General features: G+C 33.8%; 4 protein-coding genes across 12 annotated transcripts; 2 read left to right on the top strand and 2 right to left on the bottom strand.

Moving 5' to 3' along the window:
• Positions 1-211: 211 nt before the first annotated feature.
• LOC140807761 (BAG family molecular chaperone regulator 3-like) lies at positions 212-2,908 on the bottom strand. Of its 2 annotated transcripts, none has more exons than XM_073164723.1 (5): positions 2,603-2,908; positions 2,078-2,416; positions 1,655-1,911; positions 1,406-1,555; positions 212-830 (listed from the first exon to the last, which is right to left on the bottom strand). In XM_073164723.1, exons 2-5 carry the CDS (start codon positions 2,301-2,303, stop codon positions 456-458), a joined length of 1,008 nt encoding a protein of 335 aa, XP_073020824.1. In that variant the 5' UTR covers positions 2,304-2,416; positions 2,603-2,908; the 3' UTR covers positions 212-455. The 2 variants fall into 2 exon arrangements, with proteins under 2 accessions (XP_073020824.1, XP_073020823.1); XM_073164722.1 differs by having other exon boundaries at positions 2,078-2,445.
• A 1,738-nt stretch (positions 2,909-4,646) lies between these two features.
• On the bottom strand, positions 4,647-8,962 carry LOC140808167 (probable E3 ubiquitin-protein ligase ZFP1). Its single transcript, XM_073165215.1, has 7 exons — positions 8,800-8,962; positions 8,053-8,263; positions 5,831-5,868; positions 5,671-5,733; positions 5,385-5,509; positions 5,031-5,139; positions 4,647-4,864 (listed from the first exon to the last, which is right to left on the bottom strand). Exons 1-7 carry the CDS (start codon positions 8,884-8,886, stop codon positions 4,826-4,828), a joined length of 672 nt encoding a protein of 223 aa, XP_073021316.1. The 5' UTR covers positions 8,887-8,962; the 3' UTR covers positions 4,647-4,825.
• Positions 8,963-13,621: 4,659 nt separating this feature from the next.
• Positions 13,622-16,932, top strand: LOC140807563 (probable (S)-N-methylcoclaurine 3'-hydroxylase isozyme 2). Its single transcript, XM_073164476.1, has 2 exons — positions 13,622-14,528; positions 16,256-16,932. Exons 1-2 carry the CDS (start codon positions 13,647-13,649, stop codon positions 16,877-16,879), a joined length of 1,506 nt encoding a protein of 501 aa, XP_073020577.1. The 5' UTR covers positions 13,622-13,646; the 3' UTR covers positions 16,880-16,932.
• Positions 16,933-21,083: 4,151 nt separating this feature from the next.
• LOC140806906 (protein FAR1-RELATED SEQUENCE 5-like) lies at positions 21,084-27,009 on the top strand. Of its 8 annotated transcripts, none has more exons than XM_073163452.1 (7): positions 21,084-21,295; positions 21,714-24,082; positions 24,182-24,331; positions 24,493-24,552; positions 24,657-24,903; positions 24,985-25,078; positions 26,486-27,009. In XM_073163452.1, the coding sequence occupies exons 2-5, from the start codon at positions 21,776-21,778 to the stop codon at positions 24,732-24,734; spliced, it is 2,595 nt and encodes an 864-aa protein (XP_073019553.1). In that variant the 5' UTR covers positions 21,084-21,295; positions 21,714-21,775; the 3' UTR covers positions 24,735-24,903; positions 24,985-25,078; positions 26,486-27,009. The 8 variants fall into 8 exon arrangements, with proteins under 8 accessions (XP_073019553.1, XP_073019551.1, XP_073019552.1 ...); XM_073163450.1 differs by having other exon boundaries at positions 24,988-25,078; XM_073163451.1 differs by lacking the exon at positions 26,486-27,009 and adding an exon at positions 25,386-25,845.
• Positions 27,010-27,925: the final 916 nt, after the last annotated feature.

Raw genomic sequence — 27,925 nt, forward strand, 5'->3', positions numbered from 1 at the left:
GTCATTACAATGAGTAAGTCTCTTATGACACTCACAAATATTTATCTGTATCAATCTCACAAAATACGACCCGTAAGACCGTCTCACACGGTCAACTACAATTTGTGGCAAGATACAAGAACAATTCTTGTTTATTTCTTAAAAAAAATGTAGTTAACTTTAAACAAACTCGACAATTTTAAATAACAAGCATTTCGCCAAATGAATGAGAAATCAACATAATTTAAATGCAATTTAATACTGGGAAAACAATTTTTACATCTTCGTTTTCACAAGCAAAACTATTACAAATGAGAAACGTAAAAACAATCATGAATATGGTAATCGTACTAAGTATAAGATTATATTTATATTTGTTCAAAAAATTTATAAAATGAATTTGAAATAATATATATCGCAATCCAACTTGAGAAAATAAATCCACATTTAGATGATAGAGCTAGGCAAACTTCTGCTCAGAGCAAATCCCAAGTAAAACCACGCTCCATGGGACGAATGGCGTCGACTCCTGAGGAAGGCGGAGCACTTGTCGTCGGTGTAGAATCGAATGTTTCCCACTGTGTGGTAATTACAATGGCAGCCGCCCCTGAACCCGAGCGGCTTGACGGTTGATGCAGCTGCTGATGCTTTGGTGAATGCCTAGCTAGTTGCAGTTCAGCCAGGGATGTTATGCTCCCATTTGAATCCCGGCAAGGCTGAATCGGCGATGATATGTGCCTGTTAAGGTTCGTTTGCTGCTGATTTTGTTGATTGGTTGTCGGCTGCTGCAACGTCGTGGTTTTAATCTTTAACGAATCAAGAGTTTCGACATACTTTCGCACCATTTTCACCTTCAAAGTTTGAGCAACAAATCAAGAAACCATCTAATCAGTTCAAAATGCGAGAGAGTAGAGTAGTATCTAAGAGTTCATAAACAAGAAACAACTGCACAAACTAGAAAATCTAATCTACCAAGTGGAAGAACTTTTCAAATTCAGCAACAAACCCACAATTTCTAGTCGAACCGGAGTTGGATCGGGACATTCCCACAGCTTGAGCAGTGACAGCCACTGTGGCCTAATCGTAACTATTCTTACTCTTTCCCATAAATCAGTATTTGGTACATGGCATTTACACAACCAGACTAAAATGTGAATATTGCGTATGATTCCCAATAAGTAACATCATTCCAAGTCATCCCTTTGTCGATTCTCAACGCGAAGGGCATCAAAATTAGATTGAGCGGAACTTGGACTAAATATTATACTCGAATTTATTAACTAAACCACAGTTACCGGCCAGCCAACCAGCATGACATATTACCCTCGGAAACAATTAATTTCTTGTGTCCACCTCTCATTCGAGATTGTTACGACACAAGATTGAACTATTACATTCTAAATCCAAATTAGGAAACGAGTCATACCTGCATTTTTCTCTGTAACTTGACATCACCATCAGCAGTAAAGATGCCATCCAATTTAACCAACTGATGCATCAATGAATCAACCAATTTTGTTACATCATTTTCATTCACTTCCCCACCTTTAGAAACTATAGTTTCCATCGCCGATACCTACAGAAATAGTCGGAAAAAACAAGGTATCATTTAGATAATCAATCACTCTATGTTCACTCAAAATCAAAATGACTCAAATCATACAGGACTATTTACCTGTCCGCCAAGTCTGTCCACCTCCAAGCTTATATCTGAGACTAATTTTGCAGCCTTTTCAAGTTTAGCATTCTTCGATATTTCTAAATAACGTTTTTCTAGGCTAATCGGATCCTCCTGAAGCACAATTTTAGATTTGTCCTTCACTCCTACAAGATCAAGAAATGCATTGGAATCCCTTTCTTTATCTTTGTAAAATAGCTTCTGATCCCGGTGGTGCAAACCTGTCGGCCCCGATAACATTTTCTTTAACTCCCCTGCATTTCCCATCATTAATCACCCGAAAAATTAAATAAACAAAAAAAAAATCGAATTAAATTGAAGAGTGGATGATAAAATGTCGATTCAGGATTCAGTTGAAAGGTCGATCTATGTATATAATGATATATTTTGGAAGACTGAACCTTAATTATAAGAAATTACCAAAACTGGCTCGGGAGCTGATGTGAACCTCATGGTAAATCGTCCCGAATTTTACTCGAATTCGAATAGTTGGGGGTGGAACGCGGTTTTGCTCTCCGTCGGTGCGCTTTTGGACCAGCATACCGCTGGGCCGAAGCTCCCAATCCTTCTTAACTCCTCCATCACGGCGGGCGCCACCATCAATAAGTGGTGGCAATGCATCATTCTTTGTCCTCATTGGCATCATTTTCGCTTCTTGTTCCAAAGTTTTCCAAGCTGAATTTCCGTCGGAATATTGTTGGAATTTTAACAGGATTCAGAACCACGCGGATCAGAGCGTTGACAACAAGCTGATCGCAGCTGAATTCATAGAAATCCCATCTCCGAAACTAAGAAGAACAGTAAATTCAAATTCAAACGAGAAAACAGTCCAGATCGTACTACAAACTTTTTAATATCAGCATTAGATAAGTAAAACTGCTACGCTACTAACTGCATCTCAAGACAAGCAACTATGGAAATTAAAGAGACCAAACAATGTCAAACCCGTGAATCTTGAATCCTCGGAGAATCGCCGGAAACTTTCCACTAGCCGGAGACAGGCTTCCAATATCTGGGTTGAAACTGCAATTGCGAAAAGATAACAAAATATCCAGATCTCCTCCAGAAAGAATAAAGAAATGTGAATTGAATGCGTTGCCCCGTGAAACCCGCCAAGAATCTTGAGCCAGGAAATCTGATAAGCAAAGAAAATCAATGAACAAGTGCGAAAAATAAAAGTTGAAGATTTCAAGTGCTTCGCTGTTAATTGTGGAGAGGAAGATTCAAGGGACGGTAGGAGAGAGAGAGTGGGAGGGAAAGAGACGGTGAGATATATAATATAAAGAAAATGTGTTTAAGGCAGCCAAACGAGCGATCTTATGTTAATTTAGTAATTAATGAAGGCTTTGTTCGAATAATTAGCGGGACCTAACGAACGAAGCCGCCTAAGCAGTGTTTATAGGATTGAAATAATTTTGACTGTGAAAAAGTTAAACACTTGAATAATCGTATCATTAAATCATACAAGGGTTTAGCTCAAATAATAAATCATTAAATAATAAAATTATGTTTCATAAATGAGATAATAAATAATGTATAACATAACATACTAAACTGAATATAAATAAAAGTAAAAACTTACTTGAAACGATCTCACGTGTCGTATTTTGTGAGACGGGTCTCTTATTTGAGTTATCTATGAAGAAGTATTATTTTTTATACTAAGAGTATTACCTTTAATTGTGAATATCGGTAGGGTCAAATGTCTCTCAGATAAAGATTCGTGAGGCCGTCTCACAAGAGACCTACTCATAAATAAATAAGTAAAATTTCAATTTTATTTAATTTTAAGTCAAAAATTAGTCTCGTTGTAGCCAGGAATATAGTAGATTCAATTATAAAGAGTAGGTCTCATGTAAGACCGTCTCACGGATACTAATATGTGAGACGGGTCAACCCTACTCATATTCACAATAAAATATAATACTCTTAGCATAAAAAATTATATTTTTTCATGGATGACACAAATAAGAGATCTGTCTCACAAATTCGACCCGTGAGACCGTCTCACACAAGTTTTTGCCAATTATAAAACATATAGGTACACGCAACATAAAGAGGTTTTTGTAAATCAAAATATATATATATATATTCATATATATATATATATATATATATATATATATTCATTGATATCGAATTTGAGAATGTTGCTAATAAGATCTTACAACACGAGAAAATAGAAATCTTCTAAATCTTTACACAATTTATGAGATGGTGTATTTTTGAATAATTACATTGATTTAAGGGCTATGTGAGCCATTATTTATAAACGTTATCTAGCTATCACACATAAGCTCAAGATTTGGCAAATGTTGATGATTTTTATCCGAATATATAGTAAATCAAATCTCAAGATATTCAATATAGATAATATTCATGATTTATTTTCTTTTAAATACGAGACTCTCATATTTACCTTGATGAAATATGGTGGCCATAATTAAATTATTTAATAGATTATAAAAAAAAATAATCTTATATTCTTGTTCTACATATTTCAAATAACTGAATAATAAAAAAATTAATCATCATCCAAAGTTAAGAAACACATATATGAATCATGGCGATAAGTCCTCTTATATTAAGTGTTATTTTACATCTGACGAGAGTTTTTGTGTTAAGAATTTGGTTTTATCAAAAACGATTATTTTGATTTATTTACATAGTTTTGGGCTTTGGTATTGTGCTAATTTCTTCCTCTATGTAATCTGATACCTTTTCAAATCCCAGGCTATCTTTGCCTCAAAGGAAAGAAAAAAAAATCCCTGGTTATATATATATATATATATATATATATATATATATATATATATATATATATATATATATATATATATATATATATATTACAAAATTTATTTGAAACAACAAAAAAATTATTTTAAATTGATTAAAAATTATCATAGGTCATACATAAATGTCAACCAAAATTTCAAACTAAAGTTACAAATACGAAACCAGCTGTCGAGACAAAATCAAAGCCACATAAATAAAGTTTCCTGGATTCAATTTTATATAATTTGAATATGTGTTCCAAGTCACTTTTGAATATTTTTTTAAAAAATAACAACAATATAATTCTAAACTTTATATAATATGATAATAATATATTATATTTTGAATATGACGGCATGATAATTCAAAATCTTGCATTCAGTGGATAAATTACTCCTCGAACACTTCTTTTTGACAAACAGGGCAACGCTGTGAGAAAAAAAAGAAGAGAACAAGGTCAAAAACATTAGCTGATGATGATCTGGAATACAAAGTCACACGAGTAACGACTCGAAATTTAGTCGACGACGACTATAATTTTTGACAACTTAAATTTAAATAGTTCTTTTACTAATAGAGTTTTGGTAACACTTACCTTGTTCATCTCGAGCCAACGAGTGATGCATTTTGAATGATAATGGTGAGCGCATGGCAAAGTGGTTAATTCGTCACCGACTTTAAATTCGGCACAACAAACCACACACCTATGCAATAACAAAGTACAAAAAAGGCGACGATCAATTTTGTGAGCCCACCCAAGAAAATTTAGGGGTTGAATTTAATCAATATTTGTCTATATTCCACATGCTTAGTATTGAAAAATCGGAGGACCAATTTTACAATATTTATAACTTTAAGGAAATTATATTTAAAAAAACTGAACATTTTTTTCAATCTGATGACTTGAAAAAAAAACTTTAAAAATACGTTTTATGAAAGAAAATCATACTCTTCTGTTTCTTTATTCTTTTTCTTCGATGCTGGTTTGAATTTGAAAGTTGGCAGCTGTGAAATGAGGTCTGCAGGAATTCCTTTGCTCTCACTTCCCACTTGTTCTCCCAGTTCTTGCAAGTCCTAAAAAACATACAGGATTCAAGAAATTTTTTAAGTGGATCGGCAAGACAAACATCGTAACTTGAGGATAATAATTTCCGATCTACGGCGCTTAAACATAAACACGGACTATAGTTTCAATTGTCATCGACTCAAATTTGTATTATTATCAGAAATATTACCTCGTATGTCATTCGATCAAGATCAAGATCAAAATTGTCTTCTCTTATATTTCGACTCTCACCCTACAAATAATCACCAAAAGAGGAAAAGAAGATGCAATTATTCCATGATTATAGACTTTTTACGTACCAAATGTATCTTAGAAGTTGTAACACATACCATTTCAGATGTTTCTCCTATGGTTGATTCGATATCATCTGCAGATCAAATAAAGGTCTCTTCCCATTAGCCTTCTTTAAAAAATTGGGTCTTTTTTAAAAAAAAAATCGGAGGAATTATATTTTTCCACAATTTAATCACCAAAATGATATGTTACGTTCTTCCAAAAACAAAAAATAAACCTGTGGCAAACCAAGCCCAAAGAAACTTGGACCGGTCGACTCAGGTGATCTGGGCAGTAGGCGGGATTGTTCAATTCACGAGTCCATCCGTACCCCTCCCACCCAGCTACTTATTAAATATTTTAATATATTATGTCAAATATACATATCTAGACATTGTGTGACTCTCGAGTTGAAGATGGTGGGACGTGATCGTCGGTGTCATGAGGTTGTATGGATAATGAGCAGCTTCTGATAGACTTTTAGACGAAGAGAATATGAATGAACTGATCTCACACTGGAATGAGAATGATTCCAAAACAGTTGAGACTGTGCAGTTGTGGAGTGCTTAAAAGATTTGATAGGTAGTACTCATATCAAGAAGATATATATTCTTTTCGGGAGCTCATCACGTAAGGACTACAAAGTTAAGTGTACTTAATTTGAGATAATTTAGATAGTCTTGAGTGAGAACACAAGCATGCTGGAAATACTTGTCTTGGTACACTGACTACAGTCGTATAAATTAAAAGAATTTTTTTACAAAATTTATTGTGATTAATCTAGTAATTATAATTATTTTAATTAAAGGAATTTTTTTATAAAATTTTATTATAATTAGTTAGACTAATCATAATATGATAGATTATGTTTAACTAATAAATCCAAGATTGTCCATGAACTAGTAATCAGTTCCACACTTCAAAGATTCAAACAAGTCAGAAACGATGAACTTCACCAAGTCAATGTAGTCATTGAATGCAAATGACAAAAGCATTAAAAGTGCACAGTCCAAGGACAAAAAGAATTAACCTTTAACAAGCAATGTTTAGAGAATAAGAAAGATCAAATATGACTGTCGGAAGAGACTAATATAAAAAAAGAGAAAATCCCTAAAAAAGTTAAAGTAATTGAGAATATAAGAAAAGTTCCATCATTATTATAAGAATCCACCAACATTTTTGAATCATCACGGATGCCAATCAAATAAGCATCCACTTATATGCTCACACTACACCGACATATCAGCTCAACTAAGGAACACCTTAGAGCATCAGAATACGACTTCAATGTCTACATCAAATCATCAAGATCAATGTTTTCGTCTTGTAGTAACTTGTTCCTACACCCAGACTAGGCCTTCACACTTGTTCTACTCAAAATAAGAATGGTTGTAGAAGCTAGAGCTGATCGACAAGTTTGTCGTCTAGATGATTGATAGTGGATCGTTAGGGCTGATTAACAGGCTTGTCGTCTAGATGTACTACATGTTCCTACACCCAGACTAGGCCTTCACACTTGTTCTACTCAAAATAAGAATGGTTGTAGAAGCTAGAGCTGATCGACAAGTTTGTCGTCTAGATGATTGATAGTGGATCGTTAGGGCTGATTAACAGGCTTGTCGTCTAGACGAATGGTAGTGGGTTGTTAGGTCCTATCGTCCTCATTGACTAATTATGCAATGAGTTTTGACTGAGTGTGACTTTAGTTGGAGTGAGTTTATACAAAAATCATATATAAATAAAAATTTTATTGTAGAACCTTCTGAAACGGATGAAAGGAAGATATAGAAAGATTCAGTCCTCAAAATTTCGGTAACAAACTCGTGTGTTCATTTGTATCATTTACACCATAAGTTCTAAGAGACACATCTCTAATTTGTTTTCATATTTCGTTATCAGTTTGACCAAAATATTTGATGTATCAACTCAAATTATTTTCACCCTTTATATTTATTTAAGCTACTTAACTAATAAGTAAAGTAATATATGAGAATTAAATCCTAAAATTATCTATTGCTTGTTATTTATATACATATAAGTAAGAAATCTTTTATTTTCAAATAATATTTTATATTTAAAATATAAAATCAACAATCAAATAAGAAAACAAAAAAGTTAATATGAAAACCAAGCCAACTAGCCTAGAAAACCCCTAAGAGGCTCGATCCTGATTAATCCAGGCAAGATTTTACCGATCTGGACTAATTTTTGGTCCACATACCAAGCCTTCCGGCTCGTTGACATGCCCAAGTGGCTAGTAGAGGGAATAGTATATTACCGTCGGCTCCGTTGCTGTGCTCGGAGACGTATAAATTTTCGAAGTCGCCCCCTAACTCCAGAGATCTTGCTAAAGCTTCATCCATAGCCAACTGTGATTCAAGATTTGCTGTATAGGAATATTCGTTCTCTTGTATTGGAAGCACATGACCATAGTCAAATATTTGGTGCCCCTTGAATTTATTGTTCTCAAGATATTGGAATGCACTCTCCTGTTATTAACAGAATACAGAATTAGGGAGCAAAATTTGTCCAATTGTGGTAATAATTCAATTGATAGAACATACATTTTCCTCACAAAAATAAAAATAAAAAAATTGAAGCATACTTTAAATTTTAGTGGACCAGAAATTTAGTTCAGTTTAGAAATTAAACTTTAGGAATCTGCACAAAATTTTATGCAAAGTGTAATGAACTTAGATTATTTTTGCTTGTTTAATTTTGTATCTGTCCTTTTGGTTTTATTGTGGCTTTTTCATAAAAGTAATACTAGTGCAGCGAAAGAATGCTATTCAGGAAAGGAAAATTTGGTATCTTAGGAGAAACCAAAGTAACCCTCTAAAAATCACTTACTCGATAATATTTCTTCCTTGAAATTCAACAAATATATTTGAATTATTTGAATCAGGTTGGCCCTCGTGGATGACCCGTTTTCGACTCATCTTAATATTTTTTACAGATAATAAAAATCTTTTTCATTCGTCAAATTATAAAAAATATCAGATTCTTTATCGAAAATATATTATACCTGTTGTATGGCGAGTTCTTCAAGATCAAGATCACATAATTCAGGACAAATCTCCCTAAGTTGTTCAGCAATTTCCGCCGGTGTCATATCTTGTTCAATTTCGACCTATTTTCTTGTATATCAATAGTTGTCCTAATGTACTCCAGGAAACCGGAATATATATACATACATATACATATACATATATGTATATATATATATATATATGTATATGTATATGTATGTATAAACCTAGTTAATTGGCTATTAAAGTTTCATCATTAATTGAAACATGATGAGAGAAAAATATCGAACATGCGTAATATTTTTACAAGAAATTGAATGAACCCGTGCAAAATCAAATCTTGGTAGTATATAAAAATATAAGGGTTTTTTTTTTCCAGAACTTAATGATTCTAGCTCACTTCAAAACCAAATTCTTAAAACACAAAAATTATTTTGAGATTGATCTCTAATTTGAACCTACTCATGGAAAATATGTTTTTATATAATATATATATATATATATATATATATATATATATATATATATATATATATATTATTTTTCAATAGATATGAATTGAATCGATCCGTTTCATTAATATAGAATCGTAAAACAGTCTCCACTATTTATTTTGTGGGCAAGTAGGTGAAGATCAAAATATTGCAACAACTTGTGTAGACGGTCTCACTGGTCGTATTTTGTGAGACATATCTCTTATTTGGGTCATCCATAAAAAAATATTATTTTTTATGTTAATAGTATTACTTTTTATTGTGAATATCGATAGGGTTGACCCGTCTTGCAGATAAAGATTCGTGAGACCATTTCACAAGAGACATACTCTCAAAATATTGACCCGCATTGTCTTTCTTCTAAATTTCTTATTTTAGAAGACATTCATATATAATAAATTTTGACTTACCCTCAAATTCCACTGTCTACTCAAATATTCAACTTCTTCAAATCATAAAAGTACAAAACACATAAAAAAAAATTGAAAGAAATTAATAGAAAAGATATTATCTTCAACAATTTGATGGTGAGAGAAAAAAAAAATAGGATGATAAATTGATGGTAGTCGGTGATAATAGGGTTCAAAAGATGTATTTGTAACTTCTTTTATTTAAAAAAGCTAAAATATTTCATTAAAAAAAGATACAAACCTTTCATTAAACTAAATCATATATAATTACATCAACAGACAGAAGACAAAAGGTAGATCATGTAATATCCTTGTCTCACATCTTAGAAATTAATGATTTAAAATGAGTTTATAATAGGCTTACAATGGACTTCTATAGCAATTTGAGTTAATCATTTTCGTAAAGAGAGAACGAATACGAAGTAATTGCTATAGAGACTCATTGTGCAGTCACGCAGTTACAGGTCCGAGCTCGAGACGTAACAGACCGACCTTCTAAACCATACATAAAACCAATTGCTCGAGTCGGAAATATGAAACTCTTTGATCCAACTAAGTGACACGGATACACCTAATTAAAAGGCTAATTTAGAAAAGTGTTAGGACCAAAATTGAGTACGCCATTTCAATGTTGGAGGCATTTAAAAGTTCTGGGGACTTGGGAAGAGAAGCCCAAAAATGGATTCTTGAAATTAATGCAGAATTATGCAGGGAATTAGAATGAAATCACCATTAATGTTTGGACAAAGTTTTTGAAATTGGTTTTTGGGTTTCCCTTTTATTCTCATTAATCGCATAATTTTATTTATTAATTTTTTTTTCCAGCATAATTTCCACTCATCTATAAATGTTTTGTTTGCCATATATTCTAATTTACGCAGCAGTTCGCATATTTTATTTATTAAGTTTTTGATCCAGCATAATTTCCACTCATCTATAAATGTTTGTTTGCCATATATTCTAATTTAATTTATAATATAAAAAAATAAACTCAATTAATTGGCACTAATCCGATGCTTGCCGACATTTCCCAGGTTATCACTTTTTACAGAAATATGCGAGTCCCAAGCCCAAAGGCTGCCACAAATCGTCGTTCCTATCGTTGCAAGAAAACAAAGAGCCAAAATCTGACGGCTTAATTGTTATATATGTCGCATCGACCGACTGAAATAAATTATTTAGAATTATATATATATATATTTATATATATATATATATATATATGAACATTAGAAAATGTTTTTTAACTAATTTTTTTGTATTGAGATAGATCTAAATTTCAATTTTAAAATGATATCAGAGTTCAGACTCATTGTTTCGTGGTGGACAACTTTATGTGTTAGATGTGTCACATAGATTGGATTATGTTCTTGAGAATTGTATATATACAGTTGGATAATCATACTTTTGAGAACTGAATTTTAAGGTTGAATTAATTGAAAATTGGAATAGCAACAAAAAAAGTAAAAATATGAAAATGAAAATTGTATAAGTTTATACTCTGTTCATGTAATAATTGTCCTATTTGTCAAGCGAGAGAATCTCAAACTAAATACCTGGTGAAGATCTGAAATGAATTGAAAAAAGTCATAAAAAAGAAATGGTGATCGGAAGATTTGTCCGATATGTGCAAATCAAGATCGGGCGGATCTTTACCCGGAGTAGAGCAGAAACCTAAAAAGATGAAAGAGACTTGAACAAGAAAATACCATCATGCCGTGCTTGTATTTCGGATGCTCATTCTCGGTCCAACGAAGTCTCCTCTCCAAACACCCTAGCCTTCTTACGAGTCTGCCATTTACGTTTAGCCTTCAGCGCCATCTCCAAAGTGATTGACGAAAGCCCCGGAAAAGGGATTTGATCTATTTACTCGGCAATTCATCCGCGAAGGCACTGGATGAATTGCCGAGTAAATAGATCAGATCTGGACGCGGTTGTTGCTCTGCGACGCCTACAGGCTCGACCCGCTCCTACCCACCTTTGGGCACCATAGCATGTCGGGAACAAGGGGGGACATAATATTGAAACTTAGTTAAAAAATTTTACAGCTACATAATTTATTGACTTCGATTCGATCTCATGATACACTCTCTTTTAGATTAACATTGCATCTCTTGTTTTCATAATTTTTTCAATGTATTTATTTTATACTATAGGCAATATATAGCATTTATTAGAGGCGTGAAAATAAAAGAAGTAACACAAGAAGAGTGAGTCTTATGTGAGACCGTATCACGGATCATAATCTGTGAGACGGGTCAACCCTACCCATATTTACAATAAAAAGTAATACTCTTAGCATAAAAAGTAATACTTTTTCATGGGTGACCCAAATAAGATATTTGTCTCACAAATACGACCCGTGAGACCGTCTCACACAGGTTTTTGTCACACAAGAATTGTAGTTTGAACACAGTAAGCCAAAAGCGGCAACTGAGTTGTGCAATATTCATATATAAATATATGAAACATAAGGGGAGGTGAACATAATCCCCTAATTAAAGTTCTATATCATGTTTTCTTCTATCTTCTTTTTTGAATTCTCTTCTCTATTGCCTAATTTTGCAGGGGTACCGGTCATATCGAGGTCGTGTTTTAATATGGATGATCTCATTGAGAGTCGGTGTAACGTAAGAGACGATCTAGAAAATGACGATCATTGGATCAATCTCGATAAGTGAAAAAAATTGGATTTAGGTGAATGATGCATGCACTCAATACTAAGGTGTATGAAAACCATCTATAATAGACGTGAAGTCAGCTTCTCAAAAGATCGCGATCTTACAAATGTCTCACTTCAAATATTAAAATTAATAAAGAGTAGCTTATAAACAAAGTGATACCACTCAATATATATGAAAGTCTTTTGAAATAATTCATCTCTTGGATTTATAAGAAATAAAATCACTTATACTTGCTCGGTTTAATCAAACTTTGAGCAGTAGGTTTTTTGTAAGATGAGTCAAATATGTCTTTATTTTTAATAATAAATAATATTTTTGGTATAAATATAATATTTTTTTATGTATGATCTAAATTAAAAATATATATCAAAAAATTGATTTGTAATTTTTCTGACAAAAATTATTGTGAACTTTTAAATTAAAAAAACCCTAATAATTGATGGACACATAAGAACGTTTTGAAAACGTTGATGAACATATCTCTATTATTTTAATTTTTTTTTAAAAGGACATATATCTATTATATCTTACAATATATTTCATGAAAATTATGTTTGGTTGATCAGAAGGCTCTCTCGTATATGCTGTTACAGAGGTGTAAATCAAGGGCCCGATTTGAGCTTGAAAATAGTTGACTTATATGCAAAAGTACAAATACGATATGAGTGTATCAAATGTCGGACCCATCAACACAAAAATAATCTAACTAAACTATACCAACTTTTCCCTTCCTTTTTTTTTTGAAGAGGCCGTCCACCTATTCCCAATGACTTTTAGTATGATTAAAATCGTGACTTTCTCATCTCTGATCTTCCCCTGTGGTCCCGTCATCAAGGTGAATTGGACCCGAAAATTAAAGATAACACACCAAATTGCATGCATTATTGCTGTGAGCATTAGATGCACCAATCCATATGATCCTTTCTCACTCTTTTTTGTTTTTTTTACAATTATGAAATCCGTATTCGTTGTTTTTTTTTTTGTACAATAAGTAAAACTCTAAGTTAATACAATAACTTGCAAACTACGCAAGTAAGTTAAATCACACTGAATAAATCGCGTGAGACAGACTCGCCTAAGACAATATTATTAAGAGGAATCAAACTTCTGATAATTGATTAAACGATCATCTACTCCACTAACTCGAAACTCCATCAAACCCCATCGTATATTTGTTGTATCTATAAATATTACTTTATTATAAGTTGAAGCAAACCATAAACTGTTATATGTATATACATATGATTAAAAAAAAATGATAGCTGCAGTAGTACCGCTGATTTTTCTTTTGCCGCTTTTGTTTATTTTGCTCAAGAAATCCTTGTTTAGATGTTCAAATCTTCCACCAGGCCCAACTGCCTGGCAAGTTTGGAGGAACATTTCTGAGATTGGAAAACAACCCCATGTAGCTTTTAAAAATCTATCTGCGTTATATGGTCCTCTCCTTTCCTTCAGGCTTGGAACCCAACTAGTCGTAGTCGCATCGTCCCCGGAAACGGCCGAGAAAATCCTTAAGACACACGACAGAATCTGTTCAGGCAGGTACATGCCATTGGCATACTACGAAATCCCACGAGTCATGAAGTCATCATTAACAATGTCGAAGGAATGCAATGTAACATGGAAGCTTTTACGTGGTATTACTCACAACACTTTATTTTCCTCGCGAGCAGTCGATTTGAGATGTGAGATAAGGAGACAGAAAGTGATGGAGATGATGGGTTATTTGCTTCATAAACAAGGCCAAGTAGTGAATATGGATGATGTAGTCAAGATTACGGTTTCGAACATTGTTAGTGGTGTTTTGGCTTCAAGAAACTTGTTCAATGTAAGAGGTCTGGATGTGGGTGACAGAGATGATCAAAGGGTTAAAGGGTTGTTGGATGAGATAGTGGCAAAGGCTGCAGTTCCTGGTTTTGGTGATTTGTTTCCATTGCTGAAAAGGGTTGATTTTTGCAGTAAAAGAAATGGGATTGATTTGTATAGGAAATCGATAAGTGTGTGGGAAGAAATAATCAAGGAGAGAAGAAACTTGAGGAATGGAAACGACAATAATGGTGTTTCATGGGATCAAAGTTTCATAGATGTTTTGATCGAGAATTCATTTCTTGACGACGAAATCGGCATTTTATTAACGGTTTGAACTCTCCCCAACTCTTTTTTTTAATGTGTTAGAGTTAGAGTAGTTGAAATCTTTTTTTTTTCAAAAATATATGAAAATTATCATGTAAGTTGAATTATTGTAGGAGTGTCCATTCGCATAGGTTTGGGTTTAAAAAAAAAGATAAAAATTTGTGTGAGACGGTCTCACAGGTCGTATTTTGTGATACGAATATCTTATTTAGACCATCCATGAAAATGATTATTTTTTATGCTAAGAATATTACTTTTTATTGTGAATATCGGTAGGGTTGACTCGTCTCACAGATAAAGATTCGTGAGACCATCTCACAAGAAACCTACTCAAGAAAAAATTACCAACCTGGGCTCGAAACCGACCAATCCGATTTGATTTTTTATTATGCAATATTATTATTTAATAAAATAATTAAATTTAAAATTTAATAATAATAATAATAATAATAATAATAATAATAATAATATTTTAATTTAAACACATAATACAAAAATATCACCTAAATATGATAATTATATTATATGGATTTAAATATTTAAATTTAAGAGTCTAATTTTTTTTTCAAAAAAACATTTATGATATCAATATACAATTAAAAAAAAATCACTATCACAAAGTAACTTTTAAACTTTAAAAAGTGTCATATTCTTGTATTATAAATGAAATGTATTGAAATGTGTCAAATTCTAAACTCAATACAGAAATAGAGTTAGGCTTAGTCTTAAGATAAAAAGGCCTAAGCCATTTATGTGATGAAAACAATATTTAAATGGGAAGGGTGAGTTAGGGTTGACGGTGTCCTGATTCTTAATTTAAAATCAATCCGCAACCAACCCATTTTTCGGGTCAAACTCGAAATCTAACCTCAATCCTAAATCTTTTAACCTGAACTGATATTTTTTTAGTCGAATAAGGTAGTGTTTATTTTTGACATGAGTGAGTCTCATGTGAGACCGTCTCACGGATCTTAATCCGTGAGACGGGTCAACCCTACTCATATTCACAATAAAAAGTAATACTCTTAGCATAAAAAGTAATACTTTTGTATGGGTGATCCAAATAAGAGATCCGTCTCACAAATATGACCCGTGAGACCTGTCTCACACAAGTTTTTGCCTTTTGACACCCCTACTCATATTAATACTACTCGATATCATGTTAGCAATGCAACAAGAGTGACAGACTGACAGTAGAGCCAACTTAACATATGAAAACCAAATTTTGACTATTAATTAAGAGTCTTTATCTAGACTTATTTACCATTGGTCATAAGCTCATATGTCTCATAAAAACATATGAAACCAAATTCACAAATTCTTTTTTTAAAAAAAAAAACCCATGTTCATTGAGAGAATAGATACAGGAGATTGATATTTTCAAAATTTCTTTCATAAATATAAATTTAATCGATTAGTACCATTTTTTTGTTAGTCGTGTTATGAAAAAAATATTATGTGATGCGTGATTATTTGAGTTAAAAGTAGGGTTTTGTTATGTCAAAAGTATATTGTATAATATATAAAAATTTAAGTTAAAATTATTATTTTTCATTTCAAAAATATAATTTTCAATGCAGATATGAATCAAGTCGACCAATCTCATTGTCATAGATCAATCTTTGTTTCTAATGTAATTATAATATTTTTTCTAATATATCGTCAATCATCGATGAAGTGATGTAAAAAATATGGCTTAAATTGTGTTCTATATATCGATCCCACATGCAGGAACTACTTATTGCCGGCACAGATTCAACCATTATAACAATAATATGGCTGGTGGTGGAACTGTTAAAAAACCAAGAAATTTTAAGCAGAGTGCGCGATGAAATCGCCGCAACTATAGAAAGAAACTCGATACTAGAATCGCGTTTATCAGAGTGTCAATATTTCCAAGCCTGCATGAAGGAAACACTGAGGCTCCATATTCCAGGGCCATTTCTCTTGCCGCATCGAGCCACCCGGGATTGTAATGTGAATAATTACGATATCCCTAAAGATTCAATGATCCTGGTGAATGCTTGGGCAATCCAGGTGGACTCCAACAACTGGGAAGATGCCTCGGTTTTCAAACCTGAGAGGTTTCTGGAGTCGAAAATGGATTTCAAGGGAAGCCATTTCGAGTTCATACCTTTCAGCGCTGGACAAAGAATGTGCCCTGGATTCAATATGGGATTCAGAAATATTCAGCTCGTCGTGGCATGTTTAGTGCATCATTTCGATTGGAGTCTGCCTGATTGTGGAGATCCCAAGAGTCTTGACACAGGTGAGAGATTTGGTACAACGTTAAAGAGGGATCAAACATTGCATTTGATTCCAAGGGTAAGATCAGAGCAATATGTTGTTGGATGATTTGTATTTTGTATCATTTTAATCTGCTGCAAGATTTCACTTTTTGTTTATATATTAAACTAATAAAAAGAAAATTATAAATTCTAGAAGGTTATATCATTCGATAGACATGGTGGTACTATCTTTGGTTTATAACCTAATATTGGTGCTCTCGTTGACAGTTGACGAAGCGAGAGGGGAGACCTAGAAAAAGAATACCATAGGAAAATGTGAGTGAAAGTCGTCTAGAACATGCCGTCGCAGACTTCGGCTTCTCAATGGATTGACGATATTACAAATATCTCGCATCGAATATATTAAACTAATAAATAATGACTTATAAACACTAGAATGTTACATTACTTAATAGACAAGTCTTTGAGGATTATATATCTCTTGAATTTATGATCTAACATGAGGTTACCCAGAACAAGATAGCACTTTAACGAAAGAACATGGTTTAACTTGTAAATGTGTAAAGCGATCTATTTATAAACCTTACTATTATACTTGAGTTATAGTATTTTATGCCTAATTTTTTCTGCAGTATACGAGCAACTCATTATATAAGAATTGAATATTTGATCGAACCGACCTATATATTTAAATATTTTGGTGACATTTTTCACCAATTATAATTAATGTTTGACATTTTATTTCTTTTTAAAAAAAATTCTTATTTCGATATAAAATCGATAACATATATTAGAGAATCTAAGTACTGCTATCCTACAAGAGTTTTAAAATTAGAATGTTTAATACTATTTTTTATGAGATGGTCTTACCGAGTTTTTTCGTGAGACGGGTCATCCCGATTCATACTTAAAATAAAAAGTAATATTTTATATTAAAAAATAATATTTTTCATTAATCAGATCGAGTTAGAAATTCGTCTCATAAAATTTACCAATGAGATCGTCTAACATAAATTTTTATATATAAATAAATATAAGTATAGTTCGATTAGCACGAAAGTTCATAAATCCCGGCGGTCAAACAAGTAGGATGGAGCCAGAGTACTACGAATCCCCTTCCACCTCCGGAGACTGGCGAGAACGAGGATCCTCAGACCCTGATCTGTCCGGAGACTTGAAAGTAAGTCTACAATTTTTTTCCTATTTCAACATGATACCCCCGAATGAGCACGGGTCGTGGATAACTTAGGACAATAAGATGAATAGCTTGGGTCATGGAAATCTTCGAGTAACATCGTATAAGCGACTGGGCAAGTGGATGCCCGAAGCATCATTTCCCCGGACTAAGGGAACCCGAGCTGTCAGGCAAAATCCAGATGATATCTCACTATCTGTCCAGGTTACCTCGGTAAAAGCAACGCACTCAAGTGCATAGGTATGGGATACATCAACTCGATAATCATCGTTGTCAAATCAAGGGACATAGTGGATGGTCAGGAGCAGTTGGTGTCAGAAAACAAGTTATGTGCAACCATCTTGCCATAATTAGTAAGCAGACACTGAAGGCAAGGTCATCATTGATTTTTTTTCTATAAATACCAGGTTTGTTTAACATTTAAAGATTCATTCGATCACTTACATATTACCTACAACATTTATTACAAGATTCTCTCTAAAACTCTTCACTGACTTGAACGTCGGAGTGGTAACGTCGGAGAATCTTCCGGCGCCCATTAACGTTCTTTCCCCCTTGAAAGTACAGGTTCAGATACCCGGACAACCGTCTCCAGCTCATCAATCCGACCCGGTGTAATCGTCCACTAAGCTCGTACCCGATTTACCTGGTCATCATCATATATTATATTTTCATATGATTAATTTTTTATTTCAACTTTTCATGAAATTTGTTAAAAATTTCATTTAGAGACATGCCAAAGTGGCTATTGTTGGAAGTACATCACACCATGCTAGCTCCTGGTTCCGGCTTCAGGGGAGGCACCCTAGGCGGAACCGCCTAGGATCTCTGGTGGGGTCTCCAAAAGTATTTACTTTTTTCTTATTATTATTATCTTTGGATTTTTCCATTGAAAATTTTCTTAATTTTTGTTGAAAATTTGAAGGTCAATTTTTTGTACTTTTGCTCAAATTTTTTGACATAAAAAACTTTTTCTCTTTTTTAAAAAACTCTATTTCTTCGTTAAATTTCCACACTCAAATGAGTTAGATTTCTCATATTGGTTCAATTATATATCATATTGTTTTTTTTATGAATGTGATTTTTTTTTTAATATTTGTGTGTTCCTGTTTTTATTTTTAATTGATTTGATTTTTAGTTTTTGATATTCTATAATATTGTAATTTACTTATTTAGCTCTTGGATTGATTTTAACTCAATTCGATAATAATCATACTGTGATACTCTTGTCCCACATCGAAAAAAATCAAGATTTAAAATGAGTTTATAATGGCTTACAATGGACTTCTATAGCAACTTGGGTTAATCATTTTCGTAAAGCGAGGACGAATACGAAGTAGTTGCTATAGGGGTCCATTGTGCAGTCACGCAGCCGCAGGCCCGGGCTCAGGGTGTGACAGAATGGTATCAGAGCCGGTCACCGACATGGAACACCGGGAAATAAGTGCTATGCGGGGCAAAGTGCTACGTGCATGGGAGCCACCTCTTGAACCTGCGGCGCAAAGTGCTACATGACGGGAGTCACCTCTTGAACCTGTAAGAGCCATCTCTAGATTCTCGGTGCTAGTGGATCGAAGGGTCAGGCCGCGACGAGGACGTCGCGTTCTGAAGGAGGGGTGATTGTGATACCCTTGTCCCACATCGAAAAAAATCAAGATTTAAAATGAGTTTATAATGGCTTACAATGGACTTTTATAGCAACTTGGGTTAATCATTTTCGTAAAGCGAGGACGAATACGAAGTAATTGCTATAGGGGCCCATTGTACAGTCACGCAGCCGCGGGCCTGAGCTCGGGGCGTGACACATACCTTGAATCAATTAGTATTTAAATTATAATGTGTATTTTGATTTATTATAATGTATTTACGGTTCCTTATTTTGATTGTTCTTATTATGTTTATATTATACATAGATTTATCTATGACTAATGAAATTAGACCTAGAAAATTAATTCATTGAGTTCTTTTTTTGTTTATATCTGTCGTTTTTTATAATTTAATAAATTTACGAAGCATGTTGGATATTGGTGATTTATATTTTTATATTTAATAAAAAAAATTATATAAGACCTTTCCCTAAAAATTAGCTTTTCTGGACACGATCATGCCATCGACATTGATACTGGGACAAGTTCGTTGTATCCACCAAAAATAATCCAAGTATTTTGATTAACATCGTCGACAATTGGTTACTTATTTAGTTATTTTGGTTTATTATTTAACTATATAATAATTTACTTAAAAATATATGTATATAATTTTTTTTAAATATATATATATTTTAAAAATTTATAAATCAATATATATTTTACAAAAAAAATAGATTAATTTACTAAAATTTAATAATATTTTTTCATTAAAATATTATTTGAGACAAAATTAAATAAAATTATTAAATAATAATTTGTAACTAAAAAATAAATTATTAACATTAGCTCGGAACAATGATTTGTTATAAACTGTCGTCAAAGATAAACCGGTTCGCAAAGACCAGTTCTTGTTTAGCGACTGTTTTTGACAAATCGTCTATATTGACGATTCATCATAAACCAACCAATTTGAGTCATTTCAAAAAGAGCAAGTTCGATTTTGGCGACGGTTCGACAAAATCTGTAACTAATATCATGATAGATTTTGTCGGACTGTTGTTACTTCTACGACACATAATAAATCGTCAGTTATATAATAGCTGATGTTTTTAAAAGAATACTGTCACCAAAATAGCAACGATTTTTGTATTCAGTAGCTGATTTCATCAATGATTTCTAAAAAAACGACATTGTCTGAGCAGAAGAATAGATGGACGATTCAAAATAATTGTCGATGATCCTCGTCAGCAACGATTTAGGCCGTCGCAAAATCGCCGGATTCCTTGTCGTGGTAAACTGAGCAGAACGAAAATCGTATACAAAAGTTAGGTTCTAATTTCACCTTCCATTGAATAGTATCTAACCGTTTTAGAAACCATGATCTATCTACCTACATAAAGTTTATTTTGTGCTTTATTTAAAAAAATGGAGGACTAATTTGCTATAAATCGTAGTCAAAAGGAAAAATACAAATTTTTTAAATATTACTTATACTGCCACAATTGCAATCGAGTCCATCTCATTTCTCAACACCCCCTTCCTTTTAAGCTCTTGGCGACTCGCAAAATGGTATTCTAGCCCAAGAAAACAGAGAGGAAGGTAACGAAGGAAACATAAAAGGAAATCTTCAGAAAACATTTACCCGTCGGAACGCGACATCAAGTCCAGTTTTCTGCTATCTACCAAAATCTTTAATTCTTTTTGTTTCAAGTTTTGTGGGGTTAGTGAATCTGCCCAGGTATAGTGTTTATCCCTTCGGAATCCTTTTGTTTTTGTGTGTACCCTTTTCGTGGAATGATTCTTATGCATTTTGGATGAGAAATTAGGCATGGGTATTGATGGTTCTTTTACAATTTGAAGATTCTTTTCTTTTATCTTCTCAGAAGTGTGTATGACAAAAATTCAGTCTTTGATGATACAATGATAATTTATAATCAATGAATGATTATGCAATTTATGGATTCATGAGAAAAAACATCATTGTCACGAAGAATGCTTTGTGAAGCACCAAAGTTTTGTGGTTGAGGATTTTTTCTTTCTTGTTTGGTGTGTGAGGTACTATGTTTTTTTTTGCTAGATTATGTATTTTTCTGTGGACATATTCTTTAAGTTTGACAATTTGTACATGTTGTGTTTTGAATTCCCCATATGTCTAGATACGAGGATGATGCAATAATTTTAGTTCATAATCGGTTTAGTTGCATGTGATTGGAAGATCATGGATAGAATTGAGGATGAGGCTGTCAGGAACCATGAGGAACCCGTGGATCTTAGAATGTCGAATAGTTTGGACTTGAACGTGGAACAAGACTGTCACAATTTCAAATTTAGCGCTAAAGATGAAGTGCTCAAGCTTGGTATGGAGTTTGTTTCGGACGAGCAAGCATATGGTTTTTACAGTAGGTATGCTGAATTGGTGGGGTTTAGTGTGAGAAAAGATTGGGTCAATAGGAGTAAGGTCCATGGTCGGGTGATGTCCCGAAAGTTTACGTGTTCTAGACAAGGTCACCGTAAGAAAGACAGGCGAGATATTAATGTTAAGAAGCATCGCAAGGAGACGCGAACAGGTTGTTTGGCATATATGGTTGTAACCCGTCAACCTAATGGTAAGTATCAGGTTACACAATTTGAAGAGGAGCACAATCATGATGATGTCGACCTCAGTAAAGCTGAGAAGTTATTGGAATTCCCGTTATGTGGAAATTGGGAGTCGACTGAAGTTTCTGAATCTGACACAATGAAGAATTTAGAGATTAAGTCAAGACTATCTATTCAATTGTTAGGTATACGCTTATGTGCTCCAGAGAAATTTGATGACCTTCAAAGTGAGACTGAAAACCTTTACTTGAGCACCGAGCGGACAAGAGATATGAAGGAAGGAGATGCAGCACGGTTATTGTATTACTTCCAAAGGCAACATTTTTTAAATCCTGCATTCTTTTACTCGGTACAACTGGATATTGAGGATAAGATAACCAACATTTTTTGGGCTGATGACAATATGATTATTGACTGTGCACACTTTGGTGATGTTGTTTGCCTAGATACATCATCCATAAGAAACAAGGATTCTCGCCCCTTTGTGCAGTTCGTTGGTCTAAATCATCATCGACAGGTAGTAGTTTTTGGTGCTGCCTTGCTATATGATGACACTGTTGATACGTTCAAGTGGCTATTTCAAACTTTTGTCGAGACGATGTCTGGTAAGAAACCAAAATTCATTCTCTCAGATCAAGATGCGACAATTGTGCAAGCTATTCATGCATTGTTACCAGAAACAAACCATGTTATATGTGCCTGGCAGATGTATCTGATTGCTCATAAGCATCTGCGTCATTTAATAAATGATCATGATTCATTTGCAACTGACTTTAGAAATTGCATCTTTTCTCATGAGCAAGAGGATGAGTTTTTCCAAGCATGGGATTCGATGTTAGAAAAACATGGCCTGCATCAAAATTCATGGTTGAAATGGATGTTTAGAGAAAAAGAAAAATGGGCTGCAACATATGGTAGAAATACTTTCTTCATCGAAAGCAATGGCAAACATCTCGTTGAGCAGATGTCAGATAAACTCAGGAGCTATTTGGGCCCTGACCTTGACATGCTGCAGTTTTTAAAGCACTTTGAGAGTGTGGTTAATGAACAAAAGTACAGCGAACTAGAAGCAGCTTTTCAAACACAAAGAAAGGCTCCAGTTATGATGGCTAATGCCATTTTGCTGAAGCTTCCCAGTGAAATTTATACTCCAAAAGCATTTGAAGTATTTCAGAGGGAATATGAGAAGTGTTTAAACATAATCATTAACAAAAGTGGTGAGCAAGATTCGAAATTCGATTACAAAGTTAGAATGTATGGGAAGTCGAAAGACTTTTTGGTTGTGTATAATTCTCTTGATGGCACAGTTTCTTGCAACTGTCTGAAGTTTGAGCATGTGGGGTTTTTGTGTAGTCATGCTCTAAAAGTGCTTGATCATCACAATATAAAGGTTGTTCCTTCTTGTTACATCTTAAAGAGATGGACAAAAGACGCGAGGATTTTACCTATTAGAGAAAATTATGGTTATTCAACAGAAGATAACAGAAAGATGATTGCTACCCGATATAAGGATCTCTGTCGCAATATAATTAAAATATCTGCTAGAGCTGCTGAATCTGATCCTGCATTTGAATTTGCTGCAAGACAACTTGATGAAGTGATGCAAGGTGTCGAAAGAATCTTGAATTTCAAATCATTTGAGAATATTAGAGGCACTTTTGCTTCTGAAAATGCACCAGCAGTTGTCGGTTTGGATAGAAACGATTTTGGGGATCAGGATGCTAATGTATTGCAAGAAGCCGTTGAAACTGAAATTATGGTTCCTGACACAGATCAACTGAATCATTATGATGAACAAGTCCATAGTGCTGGTGGAGGGCTCGATGTTCACCCATCTCCGTCACGGACTGTTTTATCTGTTGCATGTGCCCCTTCAGCATATATTTCATCTCCCATTCCAGCACCTACACTAAGTTCAATTACGCAGGTTATATAAACTAAATGTTCAAAGATATCCTATGTGAAGCTTTCTGCAACTATTTTATCTTTTATCTAAATTTGACCTTGTATATTGTTTCTTTTGAAGGGTTTGTACTCCGTCGAAGCAAATCACGTGGTTCAGAGAATGTATCAAGCATCTAATTTAACGATCAATCATCAACCTAATCCTAACATGTATGAACCACAGGCTTTTTACTGTAACCAACATTCTCCCAGCCATTCTCATGTCCTACAGGTAATCTCGCCTCATAGAATTATTGATAGTTTCTGTATAATTTATATCTACACTTCAATCTTTTGTATAATCCATACCTATACTTTGATTGTTTGGCCTTGCTCGTGTTAATTGTTGCACACTTAAATTGGGTTGTGTCTCTTGTGTTCATTTTTGTGCAGGAGTCCCTGATTTGTAACCAATTCCAAGACTCAATGTCAAGTGGCACTCAACTCAAGCAGGTAATACATAATTTGTAGAACTCGTGTGGGCTGCACTTTTGTGTCCCGCAGATCTTTTGCCCACAAAATAGACCGTTCTCCACTGATTTGTGTTGCCCCTGTAGGTGGTTGATGATGGTCAACTCACGCATCCATCTTCATTCATGCATTATAGTCGCAGATACCGAGCTGCCGATGTTTAAAACGTATACTGAGAGTACTGGCTTTGTATTTCCTAATGAGTCAATGTATTTGCGTGTGGCAACTAAAAATGCAGTACATGCACTACAAAATTATAGAGCAGATGGTTAAGATTGAGATAGTTTTTCTTGCGTGTGGCAACTCTTTTGCTATGGATGCTGACACAGAAAGGTCGTTCCTCCCGTCATCAATTTGTATTATATTCCTTTCCGTTCTTTAGTATTGACACTTCTGATTTTCTTTTTTCATTAGTAGGTGTGATTGGGCAGTTTGCATATTGAGGTCGATTTTGCTTGAGAAACGTGTTTAAGAGAGATCGTCTGTCTCTATCCATAATGCAGTTAAGGTACGTAGTTCTGTGGCAGAGTTCTCTCTAGGAACAATATCTCTATATTCGCACAGATAATCAGTTGATGGTCGCATGTTTTTCCCAAGTTAGTTCTGTCCTATATTCTCGACAATGTATTTACTGTAAATGTAGTCGTTAGGCACAAGTTTGCAAGGATCTAGTCAACTGAAACTCCTCCTGTTTTACTTGATGATGATTCCTAATAAATTAATATTGAAGGTTCTAAAATATCTTCAAGTTTTTTCAATGCTCTATTTAAAATTTCGCTTTTTCTTTTAAATTTCTGCTACTCGGCCATTTGCAGAAGTTATTAATGCATAGTTTAAGAACAACTTTTCTGCATCCCCCACTTCTTTCATTTCACTGGGAGTGGTGGTGGATGAAACCAACCCAAGCTACACATTCAGCAGGGGCTATTGAATGAAGATCCATAATGCCTCAGTTGGACCCAACCTGGAATAGATTCAAGAAAATTGGTGGACTGTAGAATCCTCTATTCATTATGTCATAGTTATTTAAAAGCCCACGAGGCAAGTGCCTAGGTTCAGGGCTCTGCTTTTGCGCCTCGATGCAGGCCTTAATCATAAAACCCAAGTCTTTGTACATTTTTAGGCTCAAGTCCATGTTTAACTGTGCCTTCAATGTAGAGATGGTGAATCCACGAAGAAACGCAAGATAAGGAACGTCAATTTTGCTTATATACCAAGAATATTTGTTTCATTATTCTTTAATGATTTTTATGGTAAATATCACATTATTTGTCATGAAGTTTCCTCAAATATTTAGAATATATCACATCATTTTAGGGTGTTTTACTTCACACGTCTCGCCTTAGGATCTATGATACTTTTGACCCTTACTGCGCCTTGTGCTTCCAACAACTATGATTTATATTTATTTAGATGTTTGTGATGTATCCTATGATAGAATATGTGGCAAGCAATATTCAGTCAATGTAAGAGGATATATAGAATATGAAGTATTGAAGATCATTTCTTTCTTCACACACACACACACACACACATATATATATATTTTAGTCAGACTGTTGCAGAAGATGGGGATCATGATGAAAGAAGGAATATTTGGTTTGTTCTAAAGTGTGGGTGGGGATAGAGAAGAAAATGTTTGTTAATGATACAGGTTACTTTCTGTGCCTTATTATTTTTATTTTGATATCATTATGGGGACCATAGGGTTGTGGTGTGAGGGACAGTTTGGCCCGACAGTCGGTGCAACGTTGATGGGATGAATGAATCATGTGGTTATTGATTATCTTGCATGGGGATGGGATGTATAGGAGGACCCTATGATTTATTTTTATTTATTTAAATTGGGATTCTTTTCTATTATTTAAATAGGCTGTGGTTTTTTCTAAGAAAAGTCGTGTTTATTACAAAACAGTGTCACGTACACAGGAGATAACTAGGCCAAAACCTCCGTATTACAACCATACCACCATACAAATTTACAAGAGCTTCAGAAAATATTGCATGAATACTCAAATTTTCTGATACTGGTTTCACATGCATTTTATTTATGCATTTTTCTGATGAATCAAATTGTGCAACGAGCTGAGCAACTTCTGGGAAGCTTCCTCTCAGATGTTCAAGTTCTTCCATTTTTTCTTCATCAGATGTTTCTAAAAAGTGATGTAGCGTCTGACCAAAGTCGGTGTCGACGAATCGGCCTCCTCAATGGCAACTTCAAGTTCTTTAATTTATTTTGCCCGTGATTCTTTCCTTCGTTCTTGTTTAAGATTCCCACGGGTTCGTATCATGAGTTTTAATTGAGGAACTAGTAGAGTTAGTTGATTTATATGAACTCCCTCCCTTTTTTCCAACTTTCCTTGTTAGCTATCGTAGAATGCCTTGAATTGGTCGGTGATATATACATATAAACATGATACATACATGGTATTATATATTATATAGAATGTAATTCGTACCTTAATGAGCATGTTTAATTTTTATTCACATGAGCATGCATATCGTGGCAGGGATGTCAATTTGGGTGGGTTGAGTCGGGTTGAGCAATGGTACTATTCAAAAATTGTTCAACCCGAACATGAGCCAACCCGAAAACTCTCAATCCGAACCTGAACTCGGATCAACCCGATCAACCCCTATAATCCATATAACTCGATTTTGAAATTTTTTAATATTTTTAAAAGAAAATTAAATAAAATTCAAAAAAATAATAATAATCATATTTTAATTTAAACACATAATAACAAAATATCTATCAAATATATGATTTAAATTTGAAGTCTAATTGTTGGAAATATATTTATTAAATCAAATAAACAATTATTTAAAAATAAAAATATTCAAAATAAATATTAAATTATGAAAATTCATTATATAAAATATACAATAAATATTTTTTCAGTAATACAATATATAAAATGTAGGTAATATTTATTAATTATATATTTAAAAAAATTAAAATTTCCGGGTTGGTCTGAACCCAACCCAACACAACCCGATCGTGTTTTTCGGGTCAGCTATCGGGTTCAACTCGATCTGATCCGAACCCGAAAATCTCAAACCCAAACTTAATTTTTTTCGAGTTGAACCGTGTCGGGTTGGTAGGTCGTGTCTGATTTTGACACCCCTAAATCGTGAGGATTATGATGTTAATGACTGCAAAATTTTAAAGTATGAGATGAGATAAATCGAATTATTTATGAAAGATTAAATTTTACACTCGGGGAGCCTTTGAACTTGCCAAAATAAAGATGGAAATCGAGCCTAAAAACTAAACTCGTTGGCAACAGGTGGCAAACTCGTCGGATAAGCCAACAGAAATCACACCGGAAAAAAGGTCGACTGAGTCACAAGC

The sequence above is a fragment of the Primulina eburnea genome, chromosome 12 (genome assembly GCF_022965805.1).
Source record: "Primulina eburnea isolate SZY01 chromosome 12, ASM2296580v1, whole genome shotgun sequence".
NCBI lineage: Eukaryota > Viridiplantae > Streptophyta > Magnoliopsida > Lamiales > Gesneriaceae > Primulina > Primulina eburnea.

Coding starts and splice junctions, on each gene's coding strand:
- LOC140807761 (XM_073164723.1), bottom strand. CDS start 2,303: ATGATGCCAATGAGGACAAAGAATGATGCATTGCCACCACTTATTGAT. Junction 1,912..2,077: donor CAGCTCCCGAGCCAGTTTTG/GTAATTTCTTAT, acceptor TGGGAAATGCAG/GGGAGTTAAAGAAAATGTTA. Junction 1,556..1,654: donor TGGACAGACTTGGCGGACAG/GTAAATAGTCCT, acceptor CTATTTCTGTAG/GTATCGGCGATGGAAACTAT.
- LOC140808167 (XM_073165215.1), bottom strand. CDS start 8,886: ATGACACCGGCGGAAATTGCTGAACAACTTAGGGAGATTTGTCCTGAA. Junction 5,869..8,052: donor GCACAGCAACGGAGCCGACG/GTAATATACTAT, acceptor TTTGATCTGCAG/ATGATATCGAATCAACCATA. Junction 4,865..5,030: donor GTTGGCTCGAGATGAACAAG/GTAAGTGTTACC, acceptor TTTTTCTCACAG/CGTTGCCCTGTTTGTCAAAA.
- LOC140807563 (XM_073164476.1), top strand. CDS start 13,647: ATGATAGCTGCAGTAGTACCGCTGATTTTTCTTTTGCCGCTTTTGTTT. Junction 14,529..16,255: donor AAATCGGCATTTTATTAACG/GTTTGAACTCTC, acceptor TCCCACATGCAG/GAACTACTTATTGCCGGCAC.
- LOC140806906 (XM_073163452.1), top strand. CDS start 21,776: ATGGATAGAATTGAGGATGAGGCTGTCAGGAACCATGAGGAACCCGTG. Junction 24,083..24,181: donor CACTAAGTTCAATTACGCAG/GTTATATAAACT, acceptor TTTCTTTTGAAG/GGTTTGTACTCCGTCGAAGC. Junction 24,332..24,492: donor GCCATTCTCATGTCCTACAG/GTAATCTCGCCT, acceptor ATTTTTGTGCAG/GAGTCCCTGATTTGTAACCA.